General features: G+C 44.2%; 1 protein-coding gene across 1 annotated transcript; it reads left to right on the top strand.

The window, feature by feature from the left end:
- The first annotated feature begins 59 nt into the window (after nt 1–59).
- foxo1a (forkhead box O1 a) lies at nt 60–25919 on the top strand. The gene is made up of 4 exons (XM_030777403.1): nt 60–950; nt 22964–23155; nt 23459–24707; nt 24980–25919. The coding sequence occupies exons 1-3, from the start codon at nt 351–353 to the stop codon at nt 24665–24667; spliced, it is 2001 nt and encodes a 666-aa protein (XP_030633263.1). The 5' UTR covers nt 60–350; the 3' UTR covers nt 24668–24707; nt 24980–25919.
- The last annotated feature ends 534 nt before the right edge of the window (nt 25920–26453 follow it).

Raw genomic sequence — 26453 nt, 5'->3', positions numbered from 1 at the left:
CATATGATAGTTCCAGTAACACCACCTCAGTTCAGCATAGACAGTCAACTAGCAGTACAAGTGACAGGCGCGGTACGAACGGAATACTACTAAGACCGGATTGCAAAACTAGACCACAACTTCATATTAAGCCGAATACACGTTTCCGTCATCAGTTATCCTAAATTCACGCTTTGTCTCTTCTCGGTTTGTTCGCTCTGAAAGTTTAACTCATGTAGGTTAATATTTTTCCGACATACTCTTTTCCCTCGCTGTTTATTTAGTTTATGTCACGTTGCTATTGCGCATGAGTAACTTTTTCGATACAAATTCTATGTGACATTTGGACCGCTCTGCGAATTGCTGGTACAATGGCCGAAGCAGCCCAGCAACAACTGGTAGAAATCGATCCGGATTTCGAGCCACTTTCACGGCCCCGTTCATGTACGTGGCCATTGCCGAGACCGGAGTTCACGAACCCGGCCGACTCCAACACATCCTCCCCGGCTCAGTCGGTCAAGCAGGAACCGACGAATAATACAGACTTTATAAACAGTCTCAGCCTTTTGGAGGAAAATGAGGACTACACAGAGGAGAAACCTGTTATCTTGTGCAACGAGTTTCAGTGTCAGGAGAACTGTATCCACCAACAGACACAGCAGCACCAGCAACAGCAGCAGCAACAGCTCCCGAACTCCCAGCTAGCGCACCAGCAACAGGTGCCCTTACTGTCGTCCCCGGTCGGCTCAACCTCCTCTGTGGCGGCCGCTGCAGCCGCAGCTGCCCAGCGTAAGAGTAGCTCGTCCCGCCGTAATGCATGGGGAAATATGTCATATGCGGACCTCATCACAAAGGCAATTGAAAGTTCTCCTGAAAAACGCCTCACCTTGTCACAGATATACGACTGGATGGTGAAAAGCGTCCCTTATTTCAAGGACAAAGGGGACAGTAACAGCTCTGCTGGCTGGAAGGTATTTATTCTATTGTCACGGTAACACACATGCTACATATGACCATTATCATTGCACCACCAGCGCTTGCTGTATCCTACAAAGAAGAAGTGCTAAAAACTTATTTATGTATTCAGTTTAGCATATACACTTCGCAAATGCTCAACATTATTAAATTGTCAGATTATTTTATGATCTTAAACATGTAGTTCAGTGTATCATATATTGCTTGACGTCACGGGACTGTCAATGTTGCCACTCATTGTTCTGCAGCAGAGCACCGGTTTCTCATTATTTGTGGCACATGGTAAATTTGAGTGGAGACAACAGGTCAGTTGCTACCATGACCGTTAACAGTCATCTGACTGTCAGAGTAATGCCTGAAATGAGGGGTCTGCTGACCAGAAGACTGTTGGATATTTACATATATAGGTTAGATGTGCGCGCGTGCGTTCGTGCGTGTGTGTGTGTGTGTGTGAGAGAGAGAGAGAGTGTGTGTGCGCGAACGCGCGCGTTTGTATGATGATTATTTGCTTCACTCCCAATAACACAATCAAGTTTAAATTGTGTCTGTCATGACCTCGTTTGTCCTGATTTTTGCATTGAGTGTACATTTTAAGTGCACAAAAAGGGCCTAACAACCAGAGAAACAAGAAAACAATCATTGCGATATCCATGGAAACCACTTGGCAAGGTGGGACTGAAGTTATGTTGTTAGGTGTAGTGCTTTGTCATCCTATTACAAATATACCAAGGATTAAGTGTCTGCGCTCGTGTGTTGTTTGCCAAGTACGTAAGCAGTCGTATTCATTGTGGAACTATTCCGCGTATTGATAGATTGTTAAGGCTTTGATCACACATTCCATCGTAGCAAAGTATTTTGGATCTGTGTTATGGAGACATCAGGCCAGTGAGAGTTAAACATTTATATTCTCTGAGATGGAGGGACATTTTTCATCTCAACTCTGTACTACTATGACAAACAGTTCTTGGTAATGGTGAGGGAAGTGGTTAAGGAACTATCTAGCATGTATTTTCCCACAATTTTTTAAAGCACGTTTCTAGAGATGTGGGCAATTTGAATGTTTTCCGCAGACGGTGTTGCGATTTTGAAGATGATAACAGTTATTGAGTTCTTCAGAAGTTGTGTTTTTGTCCAATTCATTGACTGATCTTCATTTGTTACCGACTCTGAGTCATAGTAATGTAGGAGGGTTTTTTTTTTTTCTCTATTGGCCTCCTTGTCTGTTATAAAAGGAGCGACTTGCAAGAACAGGTTATTGTGACAAACAGTCAGACACTACATGATCTTAACTTTGACCTCAAAACACCTTCTCCAGTTCTTCAGTCGTAGATCATTGACAGTGAGATGGCTCGTAAACAGAGGATTAAGAACAGTGAGACACACTGGGCTAAAAGTAATGCCTGCAGTTTATCTGGACAGAGTTCCATAAACACTGTTGTACTTACTGCCCTAATGGTTTTTAGTTATGTTTTAACATGTGTTTAACATTTTCAGGTGTTTGAGCTGTTTTGAACAGAAATGATTGTGTTATTTTACTGTGCCGTTCGCCTCTGTTTTATTTTTGCTGGCAGGTCTATTTATCTGATGGCCATTGAGGTGGAATAAATTATGTGAGTAGCGGTTCAGTCAGCTTCTGCAAGGGGGAACTGGCTGCTCTACGGGCACAGTGCCCACCCTAGATAGTGCAGCGTTCTTATTGGCCCAGGCTGGTAGGGGGTGTGTTGAGGGAACTGTGGGAAAGCAGAATGCCATTCACCACTCCTCGCTCGGTTATTCATAGATCTCCTCCTGCTAAACTGGGATAGCTCTTTTGAGCCCCCTTTGTGGAGGCGTCTTGTCACCGTTCGTAAATTGAAGGGAGAAGTGGAGGGAGGAGGAGGAGGAGGAGGAGGAGGAGGTGGACCGGGTGGCAAGCACTTTATAATGGGGCATCTTTTTAGCACATGAAAGAAAGAAAGAAGAAGCCCCAAAAGCGTTGGTCCCTGAGCATTAAGCGTACACCGTGAGAAGAGCGGAATCTTTGATAGACTTGTTTTCTCAAGAGCGCTCAGCCTTCCTTGCTGATCATGCAAAGTGATCAGAGCTTGGTGCAGTGTGACTCTGTTGAAATTGCTATCAGACGTCAGTCCATAAACTGAAGTATAAACTAACTGTGTAAAAAGATGACTTATCAGCTAGGGGCGCTATTTTAAAAATGTCGCACCTCCGCAAAAACGGCCCTGCACAGTCTGACCAATGAAAGCTGTCACATACGTGGAATTTTACCAATTATAAATTACACCTATGGTTGCTGATTCCAGATGTTAACAGCTAGGTGATATGTGGGCTGTCAAACTAAGGACAACATATCATATCAGTCATTTTGTGGTATTGGCTTAAACACAAGTAGATTTGTTGGCAGTCCTTCATAAGCAAAATATTACTTAAACATTGTGTTTTGTTGATTAGCTCAACAATTAGCAGCAATTTTAGTAAAATAAGTGCATGGCTGTGTATATAGAGCCTGTTCTATTTCATGAATCTTCCAATCTCTTAAATATTATCTGAAGGTATTTCAGACCGCATTTTACGAGATCCAAATTTACTACGTTGAAAAAAAATGAATTGGAACAGAAACGTTATGACGTACTTCTTAGCATTCTCATTATTTTGCATTACAACTCACAGCACCTTACTGTTTGGCTTCAGCTATGGTAAACAGAGCAATACTGGTTGTTTATGGAACGTAGTAAGCCAGGTCGTGCCCTCCCCTGGCCGCCTCTTTGTGCTGTGTGTGTGAGGTGAGTCACGATACTCCTCACAGCTGGAAGCTACTCTGTTTTCAGCTCTTGCGTACTGAAGAAAGAGCCTGAGATTGGCTTACCCCAACAGACCTATTGCTTTCACGGTTGGAGAACCTCAGGAGACAATAGACCTGGAGTTTACTCTCATTCCCTGAGATGATTATGTTTGTCTGCATTATCTCAGAATAGCTGGACATAATTAACGCCTGTTTATTAAAAAAGTCCACTTTGGGGCCTCTTTTGGGGCTTATGTTTACATATTGATGGGCCCCTGATTTCTGCCTAGGTGTAGCTCGTGCATTGTGGTTGTGGTTTCAATTATAGCTCACGGTGTATTTTTGTCTGACAAGCGATGACCCGAGTTCATGTGGCGTGTTTGTAAATCAAAAGGTTACACGTGAGAACAAGTAATAGCATATTTCAACACACCAACACAAGCATTCGCTTTGGTCGTGCAAGTACGCAGTTGTCACAAAAAAGTCTGTCCTTTCAAACGTGTTTCCACAACATGAACGTCAGTCTCCCAGTGCAAATATTTGATGCACTGGATGGACACCAATCGGTGTTGTGGTCTTTGATGTTCTTTATTGATTTTCCTGTCCTGTAGTACGTCATGTCTTGTACCTTCAATGCGAGCCAGCTCTGGAAAACAGGTAGCAAAATACACAGAAATATTACCGTGAGGAAAATAAAGCCATACAGTGTTTATCAGCCCACCTGTAACTGATATGTCATTAATACTTAAAGATACTGGGTAATCTCCACGTCCAAGGTTTTGTGAACTGTGATTCAATGGCATCTAGAAATTGTACACAGTACGCGCAGTACAAAGTTTTTGGGTTTTTTACATACTGCATTCGCAGTTTCTGAGAAATACCACGAGAGAAAGAGAAGTGTGTGTCCTTCAACTTTTGTGCCATTCTTTCTATCCCCTGGTGACCTTGCAAATTTGCTTTTCTTTGCAGGCAACAATGGTCGATTCTTTGAAGAGCAGGGTAGTCCTCTTTGAGCCGTGCGTACTCTGCTCTCATGTTCTCGGGAATATTCTATAGTAGGTTTTAGAGATGGCATCAGACAAATCAATTTGTGTCTCACACATGAAACTGTCACAGGGCAAAAAACGACACACAGCCCTCAGCTCCACAACATGAAGGACGGCTATGTTTTTCAGAACGAGCCCCCACACTGCAGCCCCTCCACCCCCACCCCCAACCCCAATCTCCGTCCGCCAGTCCGTCCGCCCGCGCCTTCCCCTCCTTATTTCCTGGCAACAGCTCTCCTCCACCGCCGGTTTGTGCGTTCGCATGGAGCGTCGTACTTAGCAAAAATATGACTGGGCATAAACATCAGCAGAGCTGCGTATTTTAACCATCGCAGGCTTTCACGAGGAAGAAAAGCTGAGGCGTTGGAACTCTTCTCGCTGCTATGGCTTCGGGCTGCCTTTAAGTTACATTTACTTGAGTTCAGTTAAGTTGACAGTTATTAACAGTTGCATAACGGAACATTTACTGGAATCTCAGTGCCGCGGGCCAAAGTCTGGTGCCACTTGTTAGTCAGCAGAACTTTGTGGCGCGGTGTCAAAGAGATGAGGGGCGCCTTTGCCCCCTTCGGAGAACCCGAGCCGGATTACTTAACCCGTCTCTGACAGACTGACAGAGCCGGCGGCAGGAGGGCATTCCTCCAAAGACCCCTGTTCCTTTTATTTTTGTATTATTTCTTTTTCTTTTTTTTTTTAACGTCTTTTCATTTTCCCCTCACCTAACCACTCCTCTAGGGATTGGATATCGTCTTACTTTTGATTCTCCTCGCTGTTCATCTGACACCTTGTTTTGGTGAATGTTTGATGTGCTGAATCACTATTCCTGGCATGCAAGAGGTAGCAGTCCTGAAAAGCAGATGTGTGAGTGCCTGAATGGATGTGTCTCCATGTGTGTGTGTGTGTGTGTGTGTGTATGTGTGTGCGTGCGCGCGAGTGCATGTGTGAGCTTTTTGTGAGAAAGAGGGAGCTTTATCTGTGTTGCTTTCTGAAAGAGAACATTGTTAGCTATCAAAGCCTCCACAAAGCCACTTGGTTTTCTCACCAAAGAAAACTTTATGAAATCAATTTAGATTAACTCACATTTCAGTTTAACTCGTGTACTGTCAGAAATACAGATGAAAGTGTAAATGCCCCATCTCGGCAAATTCTCATTGTATAACTACCTACTGCTTTTCATTTCTGCTTCACTCTGACACTTTATTTACTTTTTTTTAGCCCTGCTGCTAGCTGAAAGAGAGCTAGGAGAATGTCTTTGTGCTTGCTGTTCAGACTAAACATTTGCCTGACAAAGAACAGTAAAAAAAAAAAAAAAAGAAAAAACAGTTGGAGATGATTTTAGGTTGTTAGCAAGGCAAGTGACTTCCCTACATTTTTTTTTTTATAGTTCTATTAGGTAATACTGTACATTTTCATCTGTCTAGGGTTGTTTGGCCAACCCGCCTGGGAGGTCGCTAACTTTCACTTTGATTTTGTTTACCAAACGAGAGACGTATTTATAGGTCGGCCCAAAGGAGAAGTACCGTAACTCAAGCTACAAGTTACATACTGATCCAAGTTCTCATACTGTGATGTAAGATCTGCTGGGGTCAAATTGTTCCAAGTAGAGCAGGCAAGTGCGGAGCAGACCTGTTAAAAGCATGCACAGAATGCCAGGCCAGGGGGCCCCCAGTGGTTAAAACGGACAGCTCGGGGCACAGAAAATCGAATGGAGCCTTGACATAGTTCCCCGGTGGTCCCTGTGTCCGTCTGTCTGCACCTGTCTGACCGTCTGGGGCGGTGTAATAGAGCGATACGCTCTTAACAGGACGGGATACACGGCCATGTTTCAGCGTCCCGCGGCTGGCTGTGGACCAGGGAACGGAGCGTGGAATTCAGCGTCGCGGGGATTCTGAGAACGAAGGGGTAACGGTACAGCACCGGGCTGCCGCGGAGATTGTGAAATTCAGAGCGTGGTAAACATACGCTCGAAGCCAACGCTCCAGAATAAAGATTGTGATGTGAAGATGTTAGCCTGGGCAGGCATTTTGAGGAAGAGTCATTTTTCTCTGATAAGGCCATTGTAAACAAGGTATATAAATGAGGCCTGTTTTGCTGATAGTATGCCAGCCAGTGCTCCTAAATGTCTCCTAATTCTTACTTTTAATTATATCAGAGAATCACCTCTCACTGTATGAAGTCTTGAAACTGTTACTTGCATAATGAAATAACTGGTATTTTTTCATTGGCACAACTGGCATAGTCCATTAGCATCGCGACCCAGCAAGCGCACCTCGTTCTGTTTTTCTTTCGCTCTTTCTTTGGTTTAGGAATAGCCTGTGGCTGAGGATAGACATGTTGGTCCATTTAAAAAGCAAATGGTCCTGAAGAATGACTCAAGAGTGAGTCATTACGTTGTTTTGTCTGCTGGAGTAGCAAAAGCCAGGCTGTAGTGGATTTGGTGTTTGGAAATTGACATGGCTTTTCTCATAGGCAGGGCTTGGGTTTGGAGTAGTGGGGTTTGTTTTCAAGGAGAAGCTCCGCCTCTCGAATTCTGGCTTCATTCTAGCCTAAGCCCAGGAAAGATATATTCAGACCTGCCTCTGTTTTTTTTTTTTTTTGTTTGTTTTGTTTTAAACAAGATTTTAGTAATATGTAATTTCAGACGGATTTGTGGGCTAAAATGACATGTTTATGTGACAATATTTTACTGTGTTGGGACAAATTGTTCATTGTGAAATATATTAATCACTTAATTAAATTATGACTGCTGTGTCTGTGTGTGTGTATGTGTGTGTGTGTGTGTGTGTGTGTGTGTGTGTGTGAATGCTTGAGTAAAGTGTGGAACTTAGTTTTATGGGCCAGTTTTTTTGCCATCATCACAAACCACAGGCATAAACCTCTCCACATTGTTGTGCAACTGCCCTACAGCAATTATGTACGGTGCCTGTCAGACCAGCACAGCATTATGACACGTAAAAACAGACAGCATGACTCCTCTCTCTCTCTCTCTCTCACACACACACACACACACACACACGTAACAGTGCCAGCACCACAAGCAGGACAGCGAGTGAACACATACCATACCATTGGGTGACTGGCCCTTGTTCATAGCTAGACCAGCAGAACTTTAACGTCCACAGCAGAAAAACACATGCGCTCAGGCTAGGTTTAATACTCGGCACACGCCATGGGAATCACTTTGACATCTTTTAAATATCTGTCTGCCCTTCTCTCTCTCTCTCTCTCTCTCTCTCTCTCTCTCTCTCTCTCTCTCTCTCCCTCCCTCTACGTGCCTTTGTTTGTGTGAGAGGGAAAGACGGTGTAACCAGGGGTCAGAGCGTCAGATGTGGCTCGACTGTAGCCTGTTTTTCTCCGGTTCTTTGTGGACGGTGAATTCCTTGATGAGGCACAGGCAGTCGAGCAGATTAAACGTGTGCCCACACGCACCTTCATTTTTCTCTCAATGAATCATTCACGTTGTGGAGCGGCCGACTCACCGGGGCAGAGCGAGAGAGAGAGAGAAATCGACTACTCACGCTTTGTTTTCATGTTGTCACGACTTGATTTCACAACTCCACTCACTTTCTAAGACACAATCTAAATTTAACCGAAGATTTGGAATATCTACAGTGTAATCTGAACACACGTGTAAAGCTGTTATAAAAATGACATTTTGTTCTACTTGAAACTTAGTTGCTGATTTTTAGAGGGGAAAAAAAAAATCATTAACTTAAACTTGGTGGGAATTTGACCAACTCGCTGCTTAAGGTTATATCAAACTAATTCATAGAGGAGCGCAGAGTCTTGTAGAAATAGAGAAATTAAAACAGACCAGGCTGCTGTATTCTTTGCTACACAGGATATGTTTTAAGGTAACGTGAGGTCATCACGCCTGGTGTATCTAAATCAGTTTCATTATTCATATGATAAACATAAATTCAAATTCATGTCAGCGCTCACAGGAGAGTTGGTCTTTTGAAGGCTGCATGTAGGTATGAAACTGTATGCTGATGATGTCATCACTCGAGTTGGTGGGGGGGCTACGAAGCTGACACAAGTAGGATGTTTAACTTCCTCTCATCCACCGTTTTTCTATCCTTCCATCTTTAGACCTCTTCCCCCTTCCTCATTCCTGTTTCCCATATCACTCTGTCGGAATGTGCTGGCAAAGTCAGGGAGGAATTTGCATGCTGGAATTTGGGCTTGATTGTTAGCCAAGAGGGCATACACTCAACACACAGTTTACAGAAAAGTTAAGATCCCTAATCTAATCTGAACCTTATAATGAGTGAATCTCACAGTGCTGACAGACCTAATCCACGGCCCTCTCAGGCTAAAAAGCAGTGATGATATTTTATTATCGAAACTTGACCCCCCGTACGGTTTTAGCTTACACGTAACTCATATTAGTCTACCTGACCCACATATACGGTTTCCAGAGGTGAAATGATTTCATTCGAACTTGAACCGTTAAGTATCAACACTAAATACCAGACTTTCCTTCATTTGTCAGTGAAAAGTGAACTGAACATTAAACAAATGAAGACACAAGCCCCTTGCTTTGTTTGTCCTTTGTTAAGTCTTACTCTCACTTCCCTTTGCTGCACTGATGAGTAATATTTCTCTGTCTAAAAACCTGACCACAGAAAAGGGACCATTCCCAGTCCTCGTACGGTAATGCCGGGAAACCCGTCAGAGAGCCGCACATCCTTGTAACTTAATGCATGTGTCTAGGTCTTGGGTTAGGGCGTGTAGCAGAAACTGACTCACAGACCAGCTCATGGTTAACACGCACTGTGTGTGTGTGTGCCCCTGGTGACATTTATAATTACAAAAAGCAGACTTACCTGTTTTACTCTGACGACAATAGCATAATGAGAGTGTTCATCACTGTCATTAAGTGCCCTATGACGTTTACTGGGTGACAAAGCCTAGCGTGAGATTTGAGGAAACGATTGCGTTGCGCCAGAGCGTTTACTTTCTTCACTACGTATTGATCCTGTGTCAGTCTTTTTGGCCTTCTGAACCGCCATTGCAACACCAGGAAGCCTTGATACGCACACTGTATCATATGACGTAATAATTGTTTTTTTCATGTTGGGCCACTATGTGTAGACTGGCTTCTGAGGTCCTAATGTTAAATAAATGATGTTATTTTAGTTATCACGAGCACCATTTCAGACCAGAACTCCTCAGCCGATGATGATGATGTTTATACAACATACAATGTGTCACTGATCCCAGAATGCTCTGTGTCTATATGATAGGTGGAGATTGATTGCACGTGAATTAGCTTAATTAATACAGAATTGTTAGTTTATTCAACAGTTCAGTTGTTCCGAGAAATGATTAGTCAAGAGAAATTCGTCGATGAATTGGTTCAGTTTTCTTTATACCCCAATGAAAAGGGATTGTATGCATTTGGGCTTCATACTGAAGTGGCTTACAGTTGAGATGTAACTCATTTCTTACAGCTACACTGACTAGATGTCTTGAATAAAATCCCTGCTTCCTTATGGGCTAGCGTGTTGCTAGTTTTAACATGACCAAGGACAGAAGCTTGTCAGCCAACGCTAGGGCACTGCACTGTACTTGTAACACATAACAGAGGAGCTGTAGACAGGTCCTTCCTGCCCCACCTTCCCACACAGACATGAGCCACTGTATCAGTCACACACTGGACCTTTATCCAGAGCAGTGCCCAAACCAGCACAGTGGAGTTACTCTCTGACCTCCTGTCGTACTCCAAAATATCTTCCCTTGAGCCACAAACCTAGCTCTGTGCGCTCACTGAAGCTGTCTGTGTAGCCCAAGGCCATGCACACATGAGCTAATGTGGTCGAAATGGGAGTGTGTAAGTGGTAAGTTTACGGCTAATTCACCAGAAAAAGCTCAGCTAATTGGCGAGCACTGGTACGGGGGTGGGGGGGGGGGGGGGGGTCACAAACGAGGGCGCAGAGGTAAATGTGAAATCGACGGGTTTGAAAAGGTTTCACGTCTAGATTCTTCAAATTACCTTAAATGTGAAACGCTGTCGTAGCATCACAGAGGTAGGTCACATCGGTCAAATGAGGCATATGACATTTTGAAAAATTTTAAAATAAGATAAATCCTTTTTTTTTTTTTCTTACAACACAAACGACATTTGCCGTCGTAAGTTTTTTTGGTAAGTGCACATTAGCATATTTTTCAGTACTGACGCACACCTAGCGTTCTACTGTACTCACTTGGAGGATGTAAAGTGTCTGTGGTTGATTAACCACACCCCCCCCCCACCCCCCCACCCCCGTGCAACTGAGATTACAGAAGCTTTGTTTTAATACCAACTAATTATGTCCATCTCACTGGACTGTGTCTTCTTTCTGTGGCAGCAGGTGTACGCATCTTCCACTGCCACCAGAAAGGTCATAGGGAGGCGTTTCCTGTCACAGGAGGATCATGGGCAACCCGCAGAGAAAAGCAGCGTGCTAGTAGCCCTGTTTCAGTTTCCTTTAGAGGCAGCAGTGCCTGGCCCCGTTCGATCTCTCAGTTTGATTCAGTTCTTGCTTTTGTACTGACGTCGTTCACTCTCACTCATCTCTCTGAAGCCAAACCACGTACTCGGCATGTGAGAGAATTCGTGTTTTGGCCTTGCTGTATCAGTTCAGATCAGTACTTGAAGTATGTTTGCATGGATAAACGAGTACATTTGTCAGCTAAGTAAGGGAAGAAGACTTTTTTTGTTTGTTTTGTTTTGTTTGTTTTTTTTCTTTTTCCACAAAAGCGCAGGCATGATTAATAATGTCAGTTTTCCGTGAGAGCCGCGGTAACTCCGGCTTAGAGGAAATGACTTTAAAGAAGGGCTCCTCTTTAACATGCAATGCAGCTAGAACTTGACTGAACTGTACTTTAAAAAAAAAAAAAAGAAAAAATGAGCTGTCCAAGGATGTAGCTCTTTAGAAATCATTGTGGCCGAGAAGGGGGGAAAAAATGAGTTCGTAAGAGGGTTTCCTTTTTTTTTTTTTTTTCATCCTTTTCCTTTTGTTTTTCTCGGTCAGACTGGTGCGTTTTGATTAGGAAACTTTAGCTCAGATAGTCAACATTGCTTGCCCTTACAGGGCTAGTGTCTCCAGTGGTGTTTTTTTTTTTTTTTTTCTCGTATGGAGCACTGAGACTTCGGCAGGATTAGTATCAGTAAAGGCCAGTACTTCCTGAGCTGATACAATGAAGGAGGAAATCTGTTAATGGTGCTGAGCTGCTTTGCTCTGCTCTTTTCACCCTCCTGTGCTTCTCCGCCACATTCGGAGGTGTCGATGAGTGCATGTTTCTTCTCCCCCGACTCCTGTTCTCACTCCACACGGTATTAAAGTGTGTGTGTGTGTGTGTGTGTGTGTGTGTGCATACGCTCGTCCTGAAAAATAGCGGTTAATCCATTGGCGGAAAGTCCTGTATTAGTCTGCTAAGTTAAGATAACTCAGGGAGTCTGTCAAGCTTATGTACACAACAGTCTTTTTCCAGACATGAGAGAAGATGAGAGCTTGTTGCCAAAAGGGTTTCAGTTAAGATGAGTTGGCTTTATGTCTTCGTGCCCCATCCCAGGCTCCCTCTCTCTCTCTCTCTCTCTCTCTCTCTCTCTCTCGCGCTCTCTCATCTGCTGGTCTAATCAAAATTCAGAAATTAACGAGGATCCAACCATTCACACGCAGCGAAACTTGGATGAGAAACTTGGATGAGAGATACGATTCTTTAAAGGCTCGCTCTGATTCTCGGTATTCACTTTAGTTTGGACACTGGGGGAATGGTCAGTCACAGTTTTATTTCATTTATTTATTTATTTCTTTTATGTTGCAACAAATTGGCACCCTCGTCTCACTCTGCCTTAAAATGGCATGAGCTAGAGTGTATTTTGAGGACAGAGGGTTGACATGAGCGTTTAGTGGAGCTGCTTCTTCCAGGAAGTCAGTCCTGGCCCTGGCAGATCAACCCCCCCACCCCCCCCCCCCTCCCTCCGCCCCCCCCTTCACATAAAGAGCAAATTGGATTGAGGAGCTCCACACAGAGAGCTCTGTCTGCGGGCCTCTCCTCTCCTTTCGCCCTTCTCCCAAATTCAATTACGGCAAGCTGACGTCAGCGCCGTGACAAAGGGACCCTTTTGTGACTGCTGTCCGCCGCAGCGTGAGTGCATGATCAGCTGGGCACGGCTCTGTTTGTCTCATTTGGCGTGGACAAGATGTGGAACGAGAAGAAGAGCAAGAGAGGTATGAGACAGAAGAGAGACAACGTACATTCATTACTGTTGCGCGTAACACATTTGGAGCCTCCGATACTATCGATATCGTCAGATACCGAGCCACCGACTTTCCCCTCACAGAACTATTTTTTTTTTGTGACCAGAAGGAAATATGGAAATATGTTGGGTTTTTTTTCTTTTTGGTAAGGGCAAATATTTCGACGACTGAGAAAGTTTGTGTTTGGTCGTTATTTTAAAACACTTACAGTCTTAAAACTCATGGTGGTTACTTTATTTTGAAGCTCACGTTAGTCGAAAAGTTTCACCTTTTTTTTTTTCGTTTTTTTTTTTTTTTTTTTTTTGAATGAATCGCAAAGCCTGCCCGCTGTTCGGGCTTTTCCTCGTGACCCACGTAGTTTCCCTGGCTCCCATTTTCTTGGCAACAGATTCGTCGCCAGGGACTTCGGAACCTTAATGACAATTGTCGTTTCCGTCTTTGCCAGCGGTTTTAATGAAACTAGCCATGTAAATATGACAGGACGCCAGAGGCTTTATATTTGCCCATCCGTTGCTCTTCCGAAGCCTTTTTACACTCTCCGTTTTATTGACTTTGTAAAGTAGGCCAGCATGTGCTGCCGTGATTGTCTCCCATTCACGTAGATAACTTATCAAGAAGCAAACAACAGGAGATCAACACAGACCTGGGTGTAGCCATTGTCTCCACTTAGTAATACACCTTTACGGTCATTAGCCGTTTTCTTGCGGCCTATACGTTTAATTTACATTAGGTTGTTCCGTGTGAACTGTCCACACTTGGCTCCACCCATTTCAATGAGCAGGTGACAGTATTAGAGTAAATGGAATGTGTTTGGTCTTTTTTTTATCAGGCTCAAAAGAGTGAAGATCCATATTGTGGTCTGAGCCCCGTCTAACTGATTAGATGTATTGAGTTCAGTGGCATTACTGTAGGCTGCCTCTCAGACAGAACCTCAGGTTGACCTGATCCTGATAAGAGAGAGTGTTGTGATCCTATGAGTGAAGGCCAGACGGACAATGGCTCAGAGCTCAAATCTCTGTTTAACCCAGTGTCTCCGTAGCATCGCTTACAATTTAAAAAACAATGCCTTTCAGACCGCACGCGCTGTCAGTTTATAGTTTAATTAATAATTTTAGTACAGGATATTAAACAATACTTCATAAATGTTAAAGTTGGATGTTTAGACATTGAAGAGTACATCTGTACACCTGTGGGGTGTTCAAATGGAGTCCCTTTTTGGTTATCTTAGTTTTGAACTGACTGAGTGTATTAAGGTGGATGGTGAACAGTTAGTCTCCTCTTTAGGCTGAGCGCTGGCTTAAGCACTGAGCAGATCTCTTCCTGTCTGAAGGCCAGCGCCACTACCACCAAATGTGCACTCGTCGCAAGCAACAGGAAGTGAACGGCAGGAAGTGGTATGCACAATTTATGTGCCACGATGTGCAAATCAAGGAGCAGATCATTTCCATATCAGATGTTTTTTTGTTTTGTTTTGTTTTGTTCTTTAATACCCGCTACCCCCATCCAGCGCGTTGCTCTATAACAAGATTCTCAGCCAGTCTTGATCGCTGCGCTCCTTGTGTGTGTGTATGTGCGCGTGCGTGTGCGTGCGTGTGTGTGCGTGTGTGTGCGCGCGTGCGTGCGTGTGCGTGTGCGTGTGCGTGCGTGCGTGCGTGTGCGTGCGTGCGTGCGTGCGTGTGTAGTAGTAGTAGTGGTGTTAGTAGCAGGAATAGACGTAATAGCCGTTGTAGACAGAATGTCAGTGAATGTGTGTAGCCATCATGCTGAGAACTGTACCTGTAGTGGCTTCTTATCTCTTTCAGTCTAAGTAAGCTGTCTGCCCTATGCCCAAAACATACACTAACCCCAGGAGACACTTTTCAACTTCACTTTTCACTTTTCAATATTACAGCAAAAGCTATCGACTTTGTCTGATGCACTCTTTCGTGTAACCATGTTCGCTCTTGGCCTTCTTCGAGATAAAGTCAGTCAAGCTATAAAAACGTCAAGCGCAACGATTTTAGGGGTTTCAATTTTTATGGTGCCAGCTCAGGGAATTCCCTGCTGCATTCTTGGTCTCCTTTGTAAAAAAAAAAAAAAAAAAAACCTAAGGTTGCATAAGAACAATTACTCGATTTGGTTCTCAGCTGACTGACAAACAGATCTATTCATGGCTTTGTCTCATTGGCCAACATATCTATGTTAGACGGCTCATCAGGTTATCTGTTAAGAGAATTAACATTTTTGTCTTGAGAACATTTACCCAATGAAACTGCAACTTCTGCTGAGTACATAGTTTGCTTTCTGAAGAAGGACCTTTTTTTTTTTTCTGCTGCCTGCAAAGGGCAATGACTTTCATTTCTCCAATGACGTAAACTACGTCACATCTGCTCATATTACGCAAAAGAAATTTTTTTAAAAATAGCCGGTCCCAGTTCAAGAAAGCAATTGGGTAGAATATGATTCCATCTTCCAAATTAGCAAAACGGTTTCATGTTCAGGCCCCCACCATGAGCTGCAAATTTAAAGATTCTGGTAATTGCAGGTTATTTTCTTAATGTGTTTGTTTTTTTTGTTTGTTTTGTTTTTTGGAATGCATGTAAACAAGCAACAAGTTGTTAAGAGCTGCTCTTTTCTCTGTTGAGTATTGTTTCAGTTTACAGAGCTAAAAAACAAAAAAAAACAAACATTTCCTATTGGATAGAGTGTAGACGAAGTTTTGTTGGTGCTGTGACTATGATCAGCACCTGTGTAAATGCTCACTGAATCAGTTTGGGACGAAAGAAGAGCAGGTGCAGAAAGAAGACTGGAAATATTTTAGATCCTCTGCTTTGTGTAACAATAGCTACATTCCTTACAGTGAGTCTGCTCCCCTCACTACATTAACACTGTAGTGTGTGTGTCTGTGTCTGTGTCTGTGTGTCTGTGTCCTTTTACCTGACGCTGTCTCGGGCTGGGTTCTAAGCTATATTTAATGTGTGCACATGTGTGTGTGTGTGTGTGTGTGTGCGCGCGTTACTGTGACACTGCTGTTGAGCGAGTGATGGAGTAATGACAGGTCTGGTATGTTAGTCTCCAGTTAACCACAGCACCTTAGCAGCCTCCCCCAGAGTTAACGCACATCTCCCGCTCCAGACATGACCCGACACGAGCCTGCCGTTCTCAACCACAGACTGAGGATTCCTGTCTGGTACTGCGGTGTTCTCTTCCAGCCTGAGATGTTCACTTTACAGTCAGCCCTGAAGCTTGTAAAAGGACGCGGAGCTGTTTTCTTTGGGGACTTTACCTTTTAACATGTGTCATTCTTCCTGCTCCCCCCCCCCCCCTACACAGGTGTCACATGCTTAACCAGTTCTTTCAGTTCGTCTAGGAGCAGCTCTGTGAAAACTCAAAACGACTTTGAAGCTGCAGAGTTACGGTTCTATCTGTCGACCGTAATTGTGTACCGTTCTGAATCAACCCCGACGCCTTAAAAGATCAAGCGCATGGCAGAGACCGTCTCCTTACTTTCATCTAATTCTCGTTCCGCTGCACTAGTTTCACATGTGGTCCGGATTGACTCAAACTGGCCCCAAACTCCTCTCTTCCTGGGGACTTTCTTTCTTTTTTTTTTTTTTCTTTTTTTTTTTTTTATGGAGGCCGACGTGACATTTAGGTTAATTTGAAGAAGTCAGAGAGTCAGGCAAGTTTAGCGGCCAAGTCTTTTGTAGAGGCTGATCGCAAAAAAGGGCTCTCTCCTAGGTAGAGAATTCCTCCCAGCTGAGTTCAGGCGGGGAGAAGAGAGAGAGAGAGAGAGAGAGAGAGAGAGAGAGAGAGAGAGAGAGAGAGAGAGAGGCGGAGGCTGAGGAACACTGTGGTCTTTCAGGCTGCGTGCAGGGAGACTGCACACTGTGTCCTTGGCTATGCGCTGCCCCAAACACATGACCCCCCCACCCCCCCAGCTGCTTAGAGCTTAGACGAATACACACACACACACACACACACACACATAGACACACGCAGTCGATTCCACAAAAGCATACACACAAAACACACACTCACACACACATGCTGAAACATCATCTTTAGGGTTATAAAGGAATACTCCATAGGATCCATCTCGGGCAGCGGGGGAAACAGACACGCTATAGAAAAACCCAGGAACATTCGCCAACTTTTTATGGACGTTACACAGGGCTAGAGCCAGGATTTGCCCTACTTTATAACTACTAAAAACAAAACAAATGAAAAAATGTAGAATTCAGTATGTGCGTCGGACAAAACGAGTTAAATAAAGGTGTGGAGAAACGTTGTAAAACGGAACGAGAACATTTTGTCTTCATGGCTGTCTGTGCTGACATAAATAACATTTTATACCAAACCAGCTCCTCCATCTTCAACCTGTGGACTGTTTGCTCTATATTTTCTCCAGAGGTCTTGTGTGCCTGATCATAGGGTAACATCCAACATCTCTGTAATTAAATCATGCCAATTGATCGTTCTAATACTGTCTGAGTGGAAAAACAGGGGTTATTTGGGGTCTTAGGTATCAGATATCAATGTGCTATACTGCTGTGCCCTTTTTATGTTTGTCTAACAGGAACGCAACGTAAATCCTCTCACAGTTTCTTGGCATTAGCTCTTGCATGGCAGAATGGATGGTGTTGCGTCAAGGGTCAAGCCTGCTGTTTTTTTGTTTTTTTTTGGTTTTTTCTTCTTCTTTTTTCCCATTTCGGAGCAGCCAGTGAAACTCAGCAAAATAAATCAGCTTAGAGTCTGAAAAGTGCTGCTAGATTTACAGGCTGAATCTTTACTAAAAGTGACGTCGCTCTACATTATGTTCATCCTTCTAGCTTTATGCTGTCAATCTGCTGACAGTTTAATTTAAGGCCCAGCTCGAACAATCTTGCTCTGTTCTTGGCTCAAGACGCTTAGCCCACATTCCCCAGACTGCTTGCCCCTCTAAGTTCGATACCTCAGGTAAACTGAGACAGTGAAATTCCAGCTCGCATTTAGCAAAGAGACTTAACACCCAGGCAGTAATTATACAAAGACCAAGGACAAAAGCCTTCAAACCTGTTAGGAATTAACACGGTCCTCGCGTCCATGTTGTGCAGAATGGTTAATCTGGGGTTTTTTTTGAATAGCCAATTCCTTTTAAGCCATCTAATGCTGTAGATGTTATGCCTCGGCTCCTGCGTATGGAGAAGGGTGACAATGCATCCTGGGGGATGGAGTTTTAACTGTTGTGTAGGTGTTACTGCTAGAATGAATAGCGATTGTGATTGCGGTCTACGGTATTGTGCATTCACTCCGCTGTGCGTAACTTTGGCACCAGGGCCAAACAGAAGTCTGCGGAGGTGGGAGGGAGGAGTAGACGACAGGGCAGTCCCCGTGGCGGGGCCCCTCGACTAGTTTTCAACCCTGCGCGCCTGGCATTCCTTGACCCACCCCCCACCTCCTCAACCAGCCCCCCCCCCCCCCCCCCCCCCCCCCACAACCGTTGTTTCCTGAAAGACAGGAAGTGAGGCCGGCTTCCTGTCACCGGCCTCTTTCATGTGGTCACTTCCTCATGTTTGGCTAACATTGTCGACTCTCTCTGACCGGACCGTTCCTGCTCTTCTGCTCTCTCTCCCTCTGTGTTTCCATAAAGTCTGTTCTCACTGACATGAGGTCGACCAGAGGTTCTGTGGTTCTGAACGTTTTGAGACGGTTTCCTGGACAACAAATCAGACGGTTCCAGGACTCAGTTCCATTTTGGATAGTGATTCCGTTTTCTGAATGCAGCTTAGTTCACGATTATTTTTAATCCTCATTTGAGATATGGGCCAGATCTATCTTAACTGGAATTCGTGGTTCTGATACTAGCCACAACCTAAACTGTTATGATTAACCATGCCTCCTATCAATCTGACTGGGAATTATTGACCAAATCATCACTATATCACCCAACTGTTTGAGTTAATTGATGAGTTGCCCAAGTTCCATCCATTTCTTCACATTCAGTAACTTACAAACCATGAGACCCCTTTAGAATGCTTTCTTATACACAATAACATACTTTGTCCTCAAGGAATGCATATTTGTTTGGTTAAAACATTGTGGCTAGCAAACCAGGTCACAACCAAATGACTTAAAAGTTGAAGTCCCTGGCGTAAGTAGAGTAAACTGCTGATGCCATTGGTTTTTCAACATTCCAGTTCTAGAAAACATACACTGAGCATGCTGTTTCTGTTCCACTCCGGATTGTCTGGGATTTTATAACTTTGTGTCAGTGTTTTGTTGCGGTCGTTCGTGAGATTGTGCTATTATAGGGTTCTGGCGTTGGACGAGATTAGACAAAGCAATCACCGCTTTGGTTTGCTCATGTCTGACTTTGGTAACCTTGGTCAGGAATATAGATTTTGATGACGTACGGTCCCGCTTTCTCTGTTTCCTAAGAGATACCAAGCTGGCGGTGTAGCCATGATTACGTTTGAACTTTGGACACCAGTGATTAGCTGGAATGGTGTGGTTCCTGTGCTCTTCCGCTAGTTATAAAACAACTACTGTTACGATGCAAATCATTATTATTATTTTTGTTGTTGTTGTTCGAGTTTTGCTAAAACTGTTCGATGAGGCCCCGCGTGAAAGAGTAGTGGCGGGAAGCATCGAGTTGTTTACAGAATATACGTGTTAACTCTCTCTTCCACTTAGGTGGATTGATGCTAGTTGGTGAACCTGCTTCACTAATCTGGAGAGATGTGCTCTCTAACAGACACAAACAGACACACACACACACACACACACACACACACACACAAACACACACACGTCAATTCAACATTTGTTGAAATATTCTCAGAAGTCATATGTTCAGACATGCACAGTGTATTGCCGCGACTTAGGTAATGATACAGGACCTGGTGTTCCATTAGGTCACTCCTAGTTCACTCCTAGTCCCCACACACACACACACACACACACACACACACACACACACACCACGTTCTCAGTCCATTCACATCCAGACGTAGTCGGGTGCCAGACTCTTCCCACACAGCATGCAGAGTTCTGCCATGGTATTTCCCCTCTCCTGGGTCTTCATGGGTTTGCTGTGTCCCTGGAGATTCTCCTCTCCTTCCAACTCCCAGGGTTTCCAAAGTCACTCCAGTTCAAAATGTTCCTGCCTATAAACCACTGAAAATCCTCATTAGATGTGGCTGTAGAGTCAGGGATGGAATTATGAAGTAGATTTTTTGGATTATGGGTTAAGTTTTCCATATGCTTACTCAACACCAGTCTCAAGTCTTATATGTAATCACAGTAATTTAATTGAGTTTAAACGGCATGTATTTTGAAAATATGCGTTCTAATTTTGCATTGTGGGCAGGGCTTGCTGTGCTCAGGCCTGGTAATGGTGAGTGATGGCGTGTGTGTGTTGTGGTGGTTAGACTGTGGAGCAGTAACGTCCCCCCCCCCCCTCTCTCTGTCTCTCTCTCTCTCCTTCTCTCTTTCTCTCTTTCTTGTCATCTTCCTGATATATGAGTGTCACAGGACACTTTGGCGTCTGCGCTCACATTGCAGTCATTCCCTGTCGCTTCCTGACTGAAACTGCCCAGTGTCTTTTGCCATGACGAGAGTGAGGCCTCTATTGCACACATGTGCATGCGCGCGCACACACACACACACACACACACACACACACACTCAGTTGGATGCTGTGTTTCATAAGGCCTGGCAGATTGAATACATGTACTGCTCTCTCTCTCTCTCTCTCTCTCTCTCCCTCTCTCCCTCTCTCTCTCAGCCTGCTAATGGTTTTTCAAAACACTCTCTTGAAGTTACCATGAGAAGACCCATCCTCCCTTTGAAACAAACACAGAACATATTGTATTGAATACAGAAACTCCGCTGGCCAATCATAGATCATCTTACTGGTTATGGCACAAGATAAAAGCTCATAAATTAAATAAATCAATAAGTCAGAACCGTAATATGAGTTATTTCCCACTCATTTTCTCCTAGGAGAATGGTCGGGATTTCGGGTCGGTGTTGATGCTGGCTGGTGCTTTGCCGCGCAGGGTGGAGTAACGCTAACACATGCTGGGGAACAGATGTGTGGTGTGACTCATGGAGAGAAATAAAGTTGCCCAGACCTCCTGCATATGCACTAATCAGACCTCCATGTGGGCATAACTCTGTCTCAACCATACTTCGCTAACTACCCACAGCAACCCTCCATCGCTAACCATAAAGCCCAGACCTGCCCATTAACACTTCTGAACATGCATTAGACAAGCACTTCAGAAATTTCAGGTCACCCCCCCCCGCCCCCCCCCAGACGTGCTGGCGATCGGTTCTAATGTACACTAATGGTGTCCGTTACCATGACAACCCGAGGGGGGGGGGAAAATGAATTTCAGAAATACACTTTGAAATGGGTAAAATGACGACCCAAATTATACATCTCTTTTCTTTTTGCCTGTTATTTTAGGGTGTGGCACCCTCCTGGTGATTTTTATGTCTAGCATGAGAGTGACTAAACACAGATCAGAGCCGCATTTGAAAAGACTGAGTGGAGCAGGATTTTTTTTTTTGTCTTTGGTGTGACACAGCCGGCATAGGAAGAAGTGACACAGCGGAGCGAAGAGGGTGTTGTACAGACGCTGAGGTGTGTTTTCGCCATGTAAGACAATCACTCGTCCAGTAACAAATATGTTTATGTTCTTTTTTTTTTTTTTTTTTTCTTTTTTTTTATTGAACAGTATTTTTTTTTTCTTGCTCGTCTGTTTCGTTTGCTTAGAGAAGATAAGAAAAGAGAGCTATACGTTCATTAAGCAACAACAACAACGACAACAACAACAACGACAAAAATCTCAGCGGCGATACAGACCACAAAACCTCCGCGCGGGTTTGCGCGTACTCTTCCCTGGCTTATCAGTATGACAATAAGTGTAGAGTCACACGTAATGCAATCAACGGTGTGGCTTTTTTTTTTTTTTTTTTTCCACATGGATCAAATTAAAAAAAGACTTCCATGGAAGTTGACCCAGTTTCAGTAGAAAAAAAAAAAGGAATCACTCATATGCAACGTGTACCTTTTGATATCAGTCTACAGATAAGAGATAAGAGAGTCGACAGCACATCAGCGTCCTAGATCTATGACAAGTCATGTTATTGAGGATATATTCCTCTGAGTAATGTTATAGCGTGTGTAAGTAGTGGAAGTGGGGTTTCTATATGATCACATGTTATATGAATGTAAGTGTGAAGAACTTCTGTGCTTCGTAGCGTTTGAAGTATTTGTTTATGAAAATGGAGATAATAATATGTGTGAACTGCTCTGACAATACCATAAATCTTTTCACCAAGAGGAACGAAACGTCAAACCGTAATTTATGAAGCTGAAGCAGCATTTACATTCAAATGTTGTAGGAAAGCGTGCACATTTTCGTTGGGGTGGGATGTGTGATGGAATTGGCCCAATTCAGTTTAAAACTATGACAGCTATTTACATGAATCATTAATCAATTTAAGTTGTCCAAACCGAATCCAAAACAGATCTTAAATGGCCTGGGCATCAACCAGTTAAAATTCAGCTCACACCCTCCCACTGACACATATGTTTTACTTGCCAAACCCCTGCTTTGGATTATATTTAAAATATTGTGAAGGTATATTACAGATATTATACATCCAGCAAGTACACTGTATACCGTTTGAAGCAATGTCAAAATGAAGAATGTAGCTCTCGAATGTGTTCTTTTTCGAATATCGGAGTGATGTCAAATCCAACAAAGAGCCATATATGGTACGTGAGGAACTCCTGATCCCTGCCTTACGCTCTGAAATGGAGCAAATAAAGAACAGCTGGTGTGAGGATTTACACCTGTTTGATTTATCATCAGGCAAGATGTTACTCGAAAAGGGCAAACTTTGATCATAACAGCTCTCTCTCTCTCCCTCTCTCTCTCTCTCTTTCTTCTACTCTTCTGCAGAACTCAATCAGACACAATCTGTCCCTACACAGTCGCTTTGTGCGCGTGCAGAATGAGGGAACAGGAAAGAGTTCGTGGTGGATGTTGAACCCAGAGGGAGGGAAAAGTGGGAAGTCCCCTCGCCGCCGTGCGGCCTCTATGGACAACAACAGCAAGTTCGCCAAGAGCCGAGGACGCGCCGCGAAGAAAAAGGTAAACGCTCTGCACTACAAAAAAAAAAATCAGACAGTCAACAGTAATCGCTAAGATCTTTTATCTCGCGAAGTTCTCAAGTAGTTATTGCGCAAACCACAACACAGTCATTAATCTAACGTTGGAAGCACATGAATAGAATGAAACGTTAATCTGTTGCTCTGATTCAGATTTCAGGAACTTGAAATATCTGGGCGTATCAGATGAAAAATGTACCCTAGTTTGGCCACATCATACTGTACATTTCAGTGTCTCATTCCTGTCTCATTTCCATCTCATTAATGACTCATGTGTGTCTCACAGATGGCTCTGCAGGGTGGGCCAGACGGGGGTGCTGACAGCCCCGGCTCCCAGTACAGTAAGTGGCCCGGCAGCCCAAACTCCCACAGCAATGATGACTTTGACGCGTGGACGGGCTTCCGTCCCCGAACCAGCTCCAATGCCAGCACGCTGAGCGGCCGCCTCTCGCCCTTCATGCCCGAGCAGGACGACCTGGGCGACTCCGACGTGCACATGGTCTACCCCGGGAGTTCTGGAGCAAAGATGACCGCCACCCTGCCCAGCTTGTCGGAAATGGCCGGATCACTGGGCCACCACAGTTCCGAGAACGTGATGGAGAACCTTCTGGACAACCTCAACCTGCTTTCACCCAAAAACCCACAGGTGGGCTCAGCAGGACCTGGCTCAGGCTCCAGCCAATCCTCACCTTCGGGGATGATGCAGACCAGTCCAGGTTACCCTCCCTACAGCTCTCCCAGCCTGGGCACAGTCAGCCAGGCCCAGCAGGACTACCGCAAGTGCCTATACGGCCAAGCTAGCATGGGTAGCCTCTCTCCCATGCCTATGCAGCCAGTGCCAGAGAACAAACCTGGCTTTGGTCCCAGCCCAGGTTCTATGGCCCAGTACAATTGCCAGGCAGGGCTCCTCAAAGAGCTGCTGACCTCGGACTCTGAGCCACACACGGAGATGATGCCTTCAGTGGACACGGTGGTGTCGCAGTCCACCGGCGGGGGCCGAATGCTACCCCCTTACAGCAGTGGGCGCGGCGAACTCATGGGAGGCGGTGTATCTCACAGCCACGCCCTCACACACTCTCATGCCGTGCACAGCCAGGCTCCTCCCACTTCCGTGGCGATGAACGGCCGCACGCTGCATCCTCTCACCAGCATGAGCCACAGCGGGGCCCCCGGACGCCTCGCCACAGTCAAATCATCCATGCAAATGCAGTTCGGACCTTCAGGCCATCTGAGTGGAGGTGGGCTGCCCAGCTACTGCCCCATCAACACTAACGGTTATGGCCGACCCGGCATGCCCTTACCCCAACACCCGGAGAAGCTGCCCAGTGACCTGGATGGAATGTCCATCGAGAGGTTTGAGTGTGACGTTGAGTCCATCCTCCATGACACGCTGATGGATGGAGACTCACTGGACTTCAACTTTGAGCCAATGGTGACTCAGCAGGGGTTCCCCCATGGAGTCAAGACCACCACGCATGGCTGGGTTTCAGGCTAGAACCGATGCAGCTGCAGACAAAACACACATACACTCACAGGTGAGGGGCGATGATTTTCCCTCTATAATAACAATACAAAAATATGTTTTCTGGCACTCGATGTCCAGGCAAGTCCTTAGGTAAGACAGATATCTGAGACAGAGTGAACAGGTTAATAATATCTCAATAATAATAATAAGAAGAAGAATATTATATCTGAGGATACTTTGAGGTGTATATTTTAAGAATACAGGCAAACATTGTTTTATAATTTTCTTTACCAAACTACAGCATGCTGAGTTTGTTTTTCGTTCTTCTTTTTTTTTTTCCAGAAAAAAAATCTTTATGCATCTCAGACCAGAAAGTGGCAATCCCAAGAAAGCCATTGTCACTCTCCCAAAGACAACCTCCTCAACTCCTTATCAACACAGACATTTCCCTCTTTCTCTCTCAGCGGGAGCCGCTGCGATCGGATCACAAGCTGCCAGGGACACTCATTCAAACTGCAAGACGATTTTAAAATGAGATAATTCCACTGCCATTGTAACTCATGTCAAAACCAAGTGCCAAACCTGTAGCCTTTAGGCCAGAGCCAAACTGATGTGCATTACTACATTCTGATGCCTTCTTTTTGCCGTTTAAAAACATTGGTCAAAATCAGGCTGAAAACCAGCTACTGTGCAAAGAGTACCAATTTACCATCTGTGGCACATACACACACACACACACACACACACAAAATATACAAATACAAAAACAGCATCTAATCAAGGTTATGACTGCAGTTACATTTTCTTGTGAATGCAGTTTTTTTTTCTGTGGTTACGTATTTGATCTGCCTTTAACACCAGTGCAGTGGTATCCTAAATACCTACGCCTTGGAGAGATAAAAAAAAAAATTCATTGGAACTTTTCTCCCCTCTTTCTTTCTTTTTGACCTACTCTTCACCCTGCTCGTAACGTGTGTCATCCACCTCAGCAGCTGCCTTTAACTCTGCGTTGAGGTTTTTTGGGGGGTTTTTTCTGGTAATGTATTTCCGCAGTGCCAAAATTCGAATCACTGCTAAGTCACGAAAGTAGTTCTTCGAAAGTTCGGTTGATGTTATTTTTTTTTTTTGGGAAGAAAAACTGGAACAGGAGTTGAGTCGAGGTATCGTAATGCAAACATATCAGGATGGGGGTTCATCACGTTAAGAAGACAGCAGGGAGAGTGTGAGGCTATTTAGAATACGTTACATGACACTTTTTCAATTTTCTTTTCTTTTTTTTTTTTTTTTTTTAATTCAATGTATTTGAATACAAGCTGATATAGTACAGTTACAGAGTGTATTACAGAGTCATGTACAGAACGTTTACACAATGAAACTCAACAATCAGGGTAGCAGATGTGTGTGTTTTTTTGTTTTGTTTTTTTTTTGTCTGTTGAGAGAAACTGGATTCGACACTTTCAATAGGCCTCATTCTCATTTGCGAGGGTGCTCCTAATTCAGGCTGTACACAATTTTTTTTTTCTTTTCACATTTTTTGTAAATACGTGACAAATATATATATTGCAAAGCATACAAGGTTGATATATTTGAGATTTTGTATTATTAATTGCGCTAGTTGAGAGCAGATTTTAGATACAATTAATGCACACACCCTTCAGCAGTGTTTGGGGGTCCTTTTTTTTTTTTTTTTTAATTTGTGTTTTACACAGACCTCTAACACCAGTAGAGCCTATCGACTGTGGCAGAATGCGTAATTGAGAACTAGCAGATGGAAGGTGTTTCCATGTCAGGGCCACACCATTAAATGGGCATCTCT

Source organism: Chanos chanos, chromosome 6 (genome assembly GCF_902362185.1).
Source record: "Chanos chanos chromosome 6, fChaCha1.1, whole genome shotgun sequence".
Lineage (NCBI taxonomy): Eukaryota > Metazoa > Chordata > Actinopteri > Gonorynchiformes > Chanidae > Chanos > Chanos chanos.
Note: the sequence above shows the minus strand (reverse complement) of the source record. Positions and strands in the feature narration are given on the sequence as shown.